The following is a 12,629-nucleotide window of genomic DNA, read 5'->3' as shown; positions in this document are numbered from 1 at the left end:
TGTAGATACCAAGATTTTGATGGGCATTTTAACCTTGGGGATGGTTTGAGATATTCTTTCCAGATATTCTTTTGTTGCAGGCATTGGAAATGGTCAGACCTCAGGGTTCTAGAGCCTGTTCCTGTGGTTCTTGATTTGTGATTTCACATGGAGGTGCTTCAGCATATAATGGACATAGAGTGGCCGCAGGATTCAGGTACTGTTTCATTACACATTTAATGCTGGCTATTATTCATCACTTTTAGACCCATTGTGGTGCAATCACCCAAGATTTATTTTAATTTATTAGTGTTTTTTTATTGTTTTCTCTTCTTGTTTCCATGACATTCAAGCCCCCAGCCCATTCACTCCTCCATTGCTGTCATCTGATGACACCAAGAGAGGAAAGTTTTTTTTATTTTTTTTTTATTTCTTAACCCCCACCTCCGTGACAGTTGAAACAGAGCCTGCATTGGTAGTGTAGTAGTCCATGTGTTTACACAAACACACGTGCACACACTTCCAGCTTGTAGTGCTGTGTGATGCTTGACAGACTCTAGCATTAGTTTTAGCCATTGTGCTGCTATTTTCCCATCCAGTTTCCAGCAAGGGGCACTCTCACTGAAGTAGTCAAACCACATCCCTCCCCTCATGATAAGTAAATTGTTTTTTGGCTTCTTTCACCCATCCCTCAGGCAGGTTCTTTGACACAGAGGCTTGTTAGCTGAACTTTTGGATTTCTAGGGTTGCTGTGAATCATTTGTCAGAGTGCAGCACAAAATCATTTTTATAACTTTTGAGGCAGTTCTTACCACAGATGCTTCATATGTGAGATAGGGAGGGGCATTGCTCTGGCCACATACCACAGGGAACTTGGATGCAAACAGACTCCAAGATCCTATGTCATTGTGATAGAGATAAGGTCAGATCTCTTGGCATTTTATGAGCTGCAGAAACAAATAGGACAATGTCTGATCTCTCCACCTTTGTGCAGCTTAGCATTTTTGTGGTACATCAGCATGCAAAGGTGGAATATACTTGTATCCCATGTCAACTGAGGACATGCAAATATGGAATTCATCTAATTAGACTTAGTCATACAGCTAAACTGTCCAGATTTTTGCAGAACTTCCAGATTTTTTTTCTTCATAGTTTTGGTCTGTTCATAATAAAATGTGTGGTTTTCTGGCAAATCACTGAGGATTGAAGTCACTAAATAATAACATACATTTGAGTTTGACTTCATATCCTTCAGAAAATGCATGATAATGCAAAACCTGTTGTTCTGTTAACTTTGTAAGTTTATGAGAGATGTATTTCAAGTTTGTCCTTATTTGTGGGCCTTTGCCCCCATGTTATTTTAGGTTTTGCCTAAATATCTTGTGCTTAGAGGTGGAGAGGTATGCTGACATCTCCATTTTTGAGCTCCACATTTTGTGTGAAACTGTTATCCCTGGCAGTTGTCTGAACATGAGCATTATTTTGCCTCACACATTGCATCTTAGCCTTTCAGAGGTGAAAATGTTTTTTCAAAAAAATATGATCAACTTATTTCTGATCTTTGTCACCTCAGCCAGTTTTTAGCTGTTTTTGTTTCCCCAAAACAAGTTCAAAGATGTGCTTACACAGTTTTGGCCCAAGGGGTATTCCATTTGCAAAGCCAAGACTCAAGGTGACTCCATTTCTGAATGGCTCTTATCGGTTCAAATGAATATGGTTTCCATTTCTTTTAGAATTCCTTCTTGCTGCCACTCACCAGCTTTTTCACATTTCTACTAATTCAGTCTTCCAAGTAGTCTCACCTAGACCATAATGCCTTCAGATTGGTGACTTGTTACCTCACTTCCATTAGTTTCTGTATCTGGTTATTCATACAGGAATGGTATTCATTATCAGTGTCATTCAGAAACTTGCTTTCATTTGGCCATGTGTGTAGTAGTAGTAGTATATTCTTTTTTTTTTCCTTCCCCTTTCTCCTCAGCCACCTTGTTCAACATTGACTTTCTGAATAATTTAACTTTGGCCTAGGAGATTATTGATTGTTTATCTCAGTGTGATCTACTTAAAGAAAAACGGAAAAGCTATGATGAAGAAAAAAAGTCCTGAGATGTCAGTATTTACTTACTGCAGAGGAAACAGAACAGACAGTAGTTGACAGAGGCCAGCACAGTAATAACAGAATTAAGCAGGAAACTGTATGAAAAAAAGGAATTGAAGCAGAGTATACAGGAAATGTCCTGAGTTTGAAGTACATCATTGTAGCTTTTTTGTTGCAGTAAACTGCGTTAGAGAGAACACAGTTTGATAAGGGTGTCAGAAAACTTAAATAGGACATGCTGGAGGGACAGATTTATCTCCCAGCGACTGCCACATCTTTGGAATAGGCTACCTATTCATGTGAAACAGAGCACCGCTATGACACTGTTCAAGATGAACCTGGATGAGTGGATGGGACACCATAAATACTTACTGAGAATAGATCCCACAACCCTCATTGCTAAATGCAATCTTGGGTATTAACTAACATTTCTATGGTATTACATTGGGATGAAACAGCTAGGCTTGAAATGACCTCCTGGTCAATAGCCAAGTAATTGCCTATGATCCCATAAAAATAGTGCTGCAGAAAGCAGTGCCTTCCATAGATGAGGACCACATATTACTAAGTGGTGCACTGTGTAATGGGATAGATAGATTGATTAGAGTTGTTGGTGTAAGTCCTTACCAGTCCCTGGAATTTTACATTGCCTTCTCAAATAATCACTTTGTATAAATAATTGTCAGCCTTTCTATTTTGTTGTGTAAGGTTAGAGACAGAAGAGGAGGAATAACATTGAATTAATCAGTTGACCATACCTCTTTAAAGCAGGAAGAGCTGCGATGCAAACATGGTGGGTGTAAACAAAATAAACATAAACTGGAGGAGGAGGATAGTAAATGCATGGGTTTAGTAGAAAGTTTGGAAAGAATTGTTTCCTGGTTTAAGGTTGTGGAAGGGAGGGGGAGCACATAGTGGGAGCAGATGGGTAAAATACATAAATTAGGTAGGGAAAGCACAAATGTGAGTAAAAACCCTCAGTGTGATAGTAATGTAATGTACACTGTTGTAAATGCCGTTAGGTGCATGCTGACTTTCAGTAGTGCAACACAGCTGACTTTCAGTAGTGCAACACAGAAAAGTCCAGTCATATTTGATGTGCTGTGAAATTGTCTGTGAATAAGGATAAAGTGTTGAGTACCGTGCCACAAGAGCAGTTATGATATGCCTGAACTACTTTCAGTCTCCTTAATGTTTATTGCTAGGAATTGGTAGTGACATCATTGTTGTACTGCCTAGTTAGCCTAAAGCATTTTTATTCAGTTTTGTCCTTACTCCCATCAGTGTGCCATTAGATTGGCACAGAGAGTATGCTGTTATCTCTTCTCTTATGTATGACTAGTGTCTTGCTACAACAGATCTTGCAGTTCTGGGACTCATGAAGTGTGCATACATTCACACATGCACCGAACCCCAAATTACTGTGCTGTTTGGCAGGAAGAAATGCTCATAATTTTCTTGATCATTTTTCCCTACTGCTATATACCATAAGTAGTACACCAGGTGAAAGTGGTGCAGTAGGTCCAAACAGACTTTTTCCAACCAATATAACATGCTTACTCCTTTCTTTACCCTTCCGCTTCAAGTTCCTGCACCTCAGTGGCCAGAATTGTTAATTAAACTTCAGCTGAAGTGGTGGCAATCAAGGGTCAATTCCTGTACCATACTTTTGTTTTTACTTGAATTAAGTCGTGGTAGCAGAGATTTCTTGAGCTTTATCAACACTGAGCCTTAGGAAAGGGTAGGCAGTTTTGATCCTTATCAGTTAGTAAGTCGGTAGGTTAACTGCAAAATGAGTTTGCACTTAACCATAATGACTTTACTGGACATGCATAAGTATTTTTTGATAGTGGCTGCATTAATTTATAAGCTAACCCTGTAGCATGTAAGAAATTATTTATACTTAATGGGCTTTTTTAAACCGCATGATGCATGCCGATGTAGCATGTGAGTGCATATCCCTTTCATGGTAGCACTGTATAGATACCCAGGTTTTGTGTGTGTGTGTAATATATATGTTTGTGTGTTGGGGGGATATATATATATATATATATATATATATATATATATATATATATATAAAACTCCTAATCTGTCACTGTTGAACCTTTTTCTCATTGGATCCGCCTTTCAATGTTGACTGCTAAGTTTTGCATTTTCTTTGTCTACACCTTAATGTTTAGTTACATGCCAAATAAGGTTGTGCATTGCTGGCCGAAGTCCTTGGTAAGCAGCAGTGTGTGCTGTGAGTGCAGTTCATAGAGTACCACTTTGACTCCCATATTGCTGTTTTGATAGAGAAGCTTTTTTTCTATACGTGATCTAGTCCTGCAAAAGGTGAAGAACAGCAAAGGAAGGAAACAAAACTACTGCTTTTTGCCCTCTGTTTTATAAGGTTAGCCCCCCCAAAAAAGAGTACACTGTACTTGCATTTTATGTACTGGCCAATTAGACAGAATTCAAAAGCAATTTTCTTTGTAATGTTTTTTTTTTTATTTTTTTTTTTTTTATATTTCTGAAATTTAGGTCCAAGAACCTTTGCGGACTATGGGAAGTAGTGGTGACAGCAATGACAGTGAAACAACATTAACGTCTTGTGCTGAACCCATCAATACTCCATCAAATCAAGATGAGCCATTTTTCCTGGAACGAAAAGAAAGTGAGGAGTTCCAAACTCCATCTGATAATTTAGATGGAATGCTGCCTTTGTTTCCAGGAAATGAGCCTAACGATTTGGAAGGCAAAGCAAAAACAGTTCCTTCACCATCAGAAATGGAGCATCTTAATCAGAGTAAGTGCATGCACATGTCCATGCCAAATGACTCTGATTCTAATGCTGAGGTATTTGATACAGAAGAAGCCTTGCATTGCAAGGAAGAGGACAATGTGCTATTAAACGATACAGAGCAAAGTAAAGAAAGTGACAGCGAGGTTGAAATTCCACACTATACCAGTCACAATTTACCCGAGTCATTTGATCTGACAGAGGATTCTTGCTCTTCTGTGTCTGAAGAACTTGATGACCTTTCACCTTCTTCTATAAATAAGATTAATGTTGCCCTGCAAAGAGCCCAGAACAGAGTTTCTCGATCTTCAGCTGGATCTCCTGCTAGAATAGGTCGAAGTATGGTGAAAGCTAGTGATCTGTTCATTGCAAGCAATGAGCATTCCGCCAAAAATGAGTCCAAGATAGAACTGGGATACCCTTTAAGGAGAACTCGATCATTGCCAACCACCCTGCTAAGCCCAGTGCGAGTTGTGTCATCAGTGAGTGTTCGATTAACACCAGGAAGGAAAACCCTCTGCACACCCCCTTTGTATACTTACAGATATACTCCTGAAGATGATGATGATGATGGACATGAGGAGGAGGATTTTTCTAGCACCAAATCTGCTCTTTTCACTTCTCCAGATTCTGTGGCAAAAGAGCCCCCTAGTAGAGGACCTTTACTGAACAAGTTTGTAGATGAGTCTTGCCATAGTAGAGTTCACTCTCTTCCTCTTCATGGACCAAGACCGTTGTCTCAGTCAGCATACTCTCTTCACTCTATTCATTCAGAAATGCAAGAAAAGACAGTGTATGATCACTTAAAGACATGGAGTTCAGGCAGTGTCCCAAATGTTGCACATCATTCATATGCCACATCTACTTTTTGTAGTCCATATCCGCAGAGACATTGTATACGTCCATATCAAATGGTTCCAGTAAATCCTCCTACAGCTATTGAAATGCAGTTGCGTAGAGTACTACATGATATCAGAAACACTGTCCAAAACCTTTCTCAGGTAAGTGTTTTGCCTAGTTGGGATTTTGGTCATTTTTTATAGTCTTAATTCAATTGTCTGTTTCTTGCAGTGGGAGTCCAAATTTGCTTACTTTACTCTTGAAAGACAATCAAGTACTGCCATATCTAAACCTGCAGCCACCATATGGCATTAATCACAAATTTTGTGAGAATTTTGGAGGACACTTTTGCCTAAATGTCATTGTCATATGCAATGCTGAATGAGTCCTGTATGGAAGATATTTTCCCACCTTCTCATGTGCATTTCACAATCAGGGTTCATACCCACTTCTAGGGTAAGGTTTGTTGTTTATGCCATCAAGCTCAGTCATCTTTTTGTACATCTCCTTTTCTTTTTTTCCCTGAAAGTGTTTCCATTTAAGCTTGTGTTTTGTCACACAACGTCAGAATGCCAGCAGTCTTATTTTGCTTTGCCCAAGCAACACTAAGCTGATAAGGAAGGCAGCAGCCAAGTCAGCCTACAGATTGCAGTTTAGGTTAACTACATGAGCTATTGAGGTTTCATTCCTCGTCTCCAGCTCTCATTGTTTTATGCTGCTAGCGATTCATATCAAGAGTAGGGAATTTACCATTTGTTCAGCTGTCATGTTCGCTATATTTTTGGTTCAGGTTACTAGGGTGTTGATTCTGACGGTCCTCTTTATATACTGTTAACTCCTCCACTCAATATGTTCTGATGAGTATGAGGTTTCTTGCTAGTACACTGACCTTTCCAGCTATTGTCACCACATGTTCCTGTCATGTGAAGTGTTGCTGCATCATCCACTCCCTCCCTCAGTTTAGCAGATATCTGACCTCTAGTGTGTATGCTGAGTGGCGTAGGCAGGATTTTCAGATTTTTACTCGCAGCTCCCCAGATGGCCACCCCTAACAAGCCACACCCATATCAGCATATTGCTATCTGCCCACTCCCTTAAACTGCTGACCAAGCCATGCCCCTTTCACAATGCTGTTCCACTGAAATGGATCACTGGCAACCATATGCCAGGATGGTAATTACATGCATGATGACGCAATGTGAACATTTAATTCCAAAAGTGCATCTTTGTGGGTCAGAAAACAAAGTACCTACCCATTTAAATTTTTGCAGACTTCATCCCATTGGAGCTGTACCCCAATGCCTAGTCATGACAGAATTTTAATAATGTGGCATGTCCCCCAGACATCTAATAAAAATGTATTCCCGTGACTGGCTTTTAGTAGCAGTACTACTGTGTGACAAGCCACAGTGCTGCATCACAACAAGCCTCTCTGTACCACATCAAGGTAGCCAATCACACAGAGGTCTACTCATTCCACACACACACCACACTTGTATGCCAGGTAAATAGAAGTATCAAAATGTTATCAAATCATCCCAGGTGCCAGTAAGCACCACAGAGCTCCACAAGGCAACACTGAACATCCCACAAGCACACACAAGGTTCTCCTACATTTCAGCATACTCACCTACTAAGACAATTTAGTATCACTGCATACTAATTACCAAAATTGTTATTTAAACCATAATTACCAATGACAGAAATGTGTTATTTAATATGAGTAGTAGCTGAGCAAAACTAGGTTATTTTAGTTTATTACAAATGATAAATATAAATATGCAGTAAACAGTTTTATTTCCCGTCAATCGTAACTGACATTAAATGGATTACTTTGTAATACCTCCTCCCTACAAATCCTTGTCACTGACACTTCAACTCACTGCATTGGTTTTAATCACACTTCCAACAGTTCCTCAGCAAACATACTGGAAGTTGGAATACTATTACTACCAAATGGTAAAACTAAACCCACTGTTGTCAGTACTAGCAGAACACATAATTGCAGGTGAAATGTTTTGTTGCTTTTGTTTTGGTCCACTACCAGAAGTAATAACCTGAACCATTCGCACTGAACAGCAAACAACTCTTACATTCCCCATCAAGTGATAATACTAAACTGGGCTTTCATAATGATTATGTAGATCACCCAAACTCTAAACTTAAACTTTATGGAACTGTCACACATCTAAACTTATCTAAATGTCTCAGACAAACATTATCTGCATGCACTTCAAACAGAAGAAGAAAAAATGCTAACTGCTAGGCAAATTGGATTATCGACAGCTGCAAATGAAAGAACATCTGGCAAATTGTGTTGTTAACAGAGTAAGAATGACAGCAGAAAGTGGTACGCTACAGTCAGTAGTGAGTAAGCAGCTACTTTACGCCAAAAAGAAAAGTAGTCTATTAAAGATGAACATAACTGCTGGCAATGTCTGTGACAGTTTTTGTAAATTAAGAACTGCACTATGAGTGTTATTCTGTCTTGTGCTCTGCTTTTGGTGCACCAACATATTTAGCAAATGAAAACATTTGCAGTAAAACAGCTGCATACCTAGTAAGTGATAAAACAGTGGGAAAAAGATCCAGTTATCAATCTCAGAAAAAGTTTAATAAACAAAGGACACGTACTGGTTTAAGCTATTTGATGCATCATTTTGGTTTACTCTCTTTGTCATGGACGAAAAACTTGCAGCAAAATAGCTACTTCGTAGTAAATAAAAAATGACAAATTATCATAAACTTCTAAAACAATTTTGTGACAAAGAAATGCAGATATTTTAGTCTGTTTGATGCTCTACTTTTGTTGACTAACACAGTTAAAATATCTGCAAAAACAGCTACTTCCCAGTACATAGACTAGTCAAGCATATGTCTACACAGTGGAACAGCAGGTTTCAAAACCTTTTAGTAAGCTATGGAGTGCAGTACTGGTTTAAAAGGAAAATAGAAAATAATTACTGAAGAATTTACCTAAATGCAATTAAAAATCAGTCTCAGAAAAAAGTTTCATAAACCTGGGATGCAAGTACTGGTTTAAGCTGTGATATCTTCTGCTTTTGGTTAACTAACATGCTTAAAAACCTAAAATATTTGCAAGAAGCAGCTGCTTTCTGCTTTTCACACCACACAAAGTGATACAGAAAGATAAGTCTACCGTAGCAAGCGCAGTCTCTCCATATGTCACCAATGCAACTCAGTCTGAACAAGAAAATGCGAGGTTCAGATATAGTCCACACACACACACACACACACACACACACACACACACACACACACACACACACACACACACGTGCAAGAACCACTTTATGTGCAGCTCGGCGTCATGCACAATTTTCCTGGAAATAAGTTTAAGCGCCGATCATTGCACAGAGTGAAGTCTCTCAGGACTTGCTCAATGTCTATATCATCATGTATACTCATGAGTGCCATTCCTGTTAAACAGTTTATACTCTTGCAGTTTTGGAGCCATATCTTTATCCTCTTTGAGGTTCTAAGTGTCCTTTCTGCAGAGGCAACTCTGACTGGCATTGTTGCCAGAGTACTTAATGCAGTATTGATATCTGGATAGAACTCTGGATCTGAAGTTATTTTCATTTGATCATCAACCTGTGGGACTCTGATCCAGCAGGGATCTGACTCAGCTGAATACTCCAGCATCAGATCGAAAGCTCCTCCCCTAACCATAATGCCCCACTCTCCCTCCACCACACAGATCTCGTTTGCTGCTCGCTTTGAACAGCACAGGTTTCCACATCAACAAGCTCCATTAGAGTGTAAATGTTATTTTTTTGGGTTTTATCTCTTATCTGTACCCCAACCCTAATGAGTCAGTATTTCTGGAGGCATTTGGCACAGGACCTTCTACCTCCTGGGTGTCTCCCCCCCCCCCCACGGATCCCGTAGTAGATCTCATTTCCAGTAGGTCATGGAAGGAACGGGACACAATTGAGCCCCTCCCAGGCACCCAAACAAGGTGCTCAGCACCCCATCAGACATGCCCCATTGGTCCAAGGGGTCCCCAGTCAATGCAATGGTGGTTGTAATGGTCACTAAGCTCAGGAGAGCTCCTCGGTCCACCCTCCAGACAGGAAGTCTAGGGTGATGGATTGTTTTGGGAAATGGGCCACTTCTTCAGCCACTTTTGCCTTACATGAATTATTTGGCACATGTAATCAGACTGCAGTAGGACCTGGTCAAGGAGGTCACCGAGTCTGCCCCAGAGTCCATGTCAGCAGAGGAGAAGGTCTTCTCCTCCTGCATGGCCACCCTCACTGCTATTTCAAATACTATCATGAGGCTTCTCTCCCATGCTACCGAGGGTGCCTCTAGGGCAGTGGGGACAGGTGTGGCCATTCAGCTGCATGCTTAGCTATGGCTTTGCCATTTTTCAGAGCCCTTCAAGGCATCATTCACAAACGCTCCCTTCGATGGTTCCACCTTGTTTGGAAAAAAGCTATTTGTGACACGTTAACCCAGAGCAAGAAGGATGGGAAGACCTTGTCTGCCATCGGGATCTGCTTCTCCAATCCACAAAGATCCTTTTCAAGGAATCAGTGTGGGGTCAAGAAACTGTGGTTCCTAAAGTCTCTGGAATTTCCCCAGGATACTCAGGATTCGTCTTCCCCCAGGGGCAGAGGGGGATATGACAGATGCCGCCCTTGTGGCAGAGGGGGTCTGAAGAACCAGGGGTCTTGGGATTCTTTCCTGGACAGACCCTTCCAGCAATCCTGAGGGATTGCCCAGCTGTTTGTCTCTGGAGGCAGTCGGGGGACATCTTTCACTGCACCCAACAACCTTGGGAGTCTATTACGAATGATTGTTGGGTGCTGCAGATCATATCCAAAGGATACTCTTGTCTCCTTTCTTCATCCTCCCTCTCTGCCAAAACATCTCCCGGATGTTCCATCCGGTCAACAGGAGGAGGCAACCATAGAATTTACCAGGCTGCCCGAAAAACGAGTCATCCAGCCAATCACCCCAGACCAGTCCATATCAGGCATTTATTCCAGGTTCTTTTTGGTGCCAAAAGAAATGGGAGTCTTTAAGACCCATCCTGGATTTTTCAACCCTGAACCTGCCTGTTGCCAAGGCAGTCTTGAATGGTCACCCTTCAGTCCATTCTGCGCTTTCTGTAGATAAATGACGATGTGCTCAGTGGACCTCCAGGATTCATACTACCATATCAAGATGGGCAGATGCTCCTGGAGGTTCCTTTGCTTCAGGCTGGGAGCCAATCACATTCAGTTCAGAGTGCTCCCCTTTGGGCTCACCACTGCCCCCGGGTGTTTACCAAAGTCATGGCAGTAGTGGTGGCTCACCTGTGGCTGCAGGGATTTCAGGTCTTTCCCTACCAGGATGATTGGCTCCTTTCCGCTCACCCCAGGCATTGACTGACCCAGGGCAGGGGATTATCTTCTCAATATAGCCCCGTCCCTGGATATTACGATAAATGTCAACAAGTCTCAACTAGCACTGGTTCAGGTGTTGGATTTCATAGGTGCTTGCTTAGACACTGCACAGGGCAAGGTGTTCCTGCATCCAGACAAGCTGTTATCACTTTGGCATCATATACAGTACAATCTTCAAGCCCACTTTCCACTGATGGGCTTGGATCTTCAGGTGTTGGGGTCAATGGCTGCCACGATCACCCTTATTCCAACCGTATACCTCCATATGAGGGTCCCTCAGTGGACCTTAGCAGTTCAGTTGTCCTTGTTAGACCTTCTCTTGTCACATCCTGTTGGACTGTTTCATGTTTACAGGGACTTCCTTCTTTGGTGGCTCCAATCCCTGGACCTCCTTTTGGGTCATCTATTTGTTCTTCCCTCTCCCATGATCAAAGTGACGATGGACGGCTCCCTTCTCGGGGAGGGGGGGGGTATTGCATGGGAAGGACAGTCCAAGGCATGTGGATGTACTCTGGAGACCAGTCTGCATATCAGTGTCCTGGAGATGAGGGTGGTGCTTTTAGCATTGCAAGCTCCCCATGCCTTTTTTCCTCCAGGAACTATTGCCATACAGATGAACAATATGTCTGTAGTCTGGCACATCAACAAACAGGGGGGGGGGGGGGTTTCCAGATCTTATCCCCTTTGCAGCGAGGCCATGAGATTGTGGGAGTGGCTGACCTCCACAGGCTGTTTTCTGGTGGCAATGCACATTCTGGGGAAGTCCAACATCCTAGCGGACAGGCTCAGCCAATCTATTCTTATGCCCTACAAATGGTCTCTGAATCTGTCAGTAACGGACAAGATCTTCCTAAAATGTGGTCAGCCTTGCTACAATCTTTTCGCCTCTCCTTCCAATGCAAAGTGCAGCGAGTATTTCAGTCTGATCCCCCTCCAGGGGAGTCACCCAGAAATGCTGTAGTCCATGCTTGGCCCTGTTGTCTACTATATGCGTATCCTCTGCTTCCTGTAATGCCCTTGTTTATTCAGAAAGCTCGTCGACTGGGGGAGTTCGTTATCCTCATTGCCCCTTTCTGGCTTTGTCAAATTTGGTTTCCCTCTCTGTGGTCTCATATAGTGTGTCCTCTCTGGATCTGATCACGCACCCATCAGGGGTTTCTCACCCAGATTTAGTTAGCCTGAAGCTCATGGCTTGTCTCCTCCAATTTCCATGATAGCCAGACTCCCAGGCTTTCTTCTCCTGTCAAAAAGATCCTGAATGTGGGTCATAAGACTTCCACCAAAAAGATTAACTGTAGCAAATGGAAACATTTTTTGATCTGGGCTTCTCAGCATGACCTGGATCCCTTTATGGCACCAGTCTCTGTTATTTTGGAATTTTTAGCATACATTTGTAGTAATGGTGCTAGTTTCTCTACTGTTAAGGTCCAGTTGGCAGTGATTTCCAATTTCCATGTGGGTGAAAATTTGGCCTCCTTCGCTTCGTCTAAACTATGTAAGCCCTTTCTGA

General features: G+C 41.8%; 1 protein-coding gene across 2 annotated transcripts in view; it reads left to right on the top strand.

The window, feature by feature from the left end:
* Window positions 1-12,629, top strand: part of ITPRID2 (ITPR interacting domain containing 2) — a 1,100,178-nt gene that overhangs the window by 703,839 nt on the left and 383,710 nt on the right. For both annotated transcript variants that reach the window (XM_044075259.1, XM_044075260.1), the window contains one exon: window positions 4,604-5,863. In XM_044075259.1, the coding sequence (XP_043931194.1) occupies window positions 4,604-5,863 (1,260 nt within the window). The remainder of the gene's footprint in view (window positions 1-4,603; window positions 5,864-12,629) is intronic.

Source organism: Protopterus annectens, chromosome 6.part0 (genome assembly GCF_019279795.1).
Source record: "Protopterus annectens isolate FY-2018-M chromosome 6.part0, PAN1.0, whole genome shotgun sequence".
NCBI lineage: Eukaryota > Metazoa > Chordata > Ceratodontiformes > Protopteridae > Protopterus > Protopterus annectens.
This window is presented reverse-complemented; position numbering and strand designations above follow the sequence as displayed.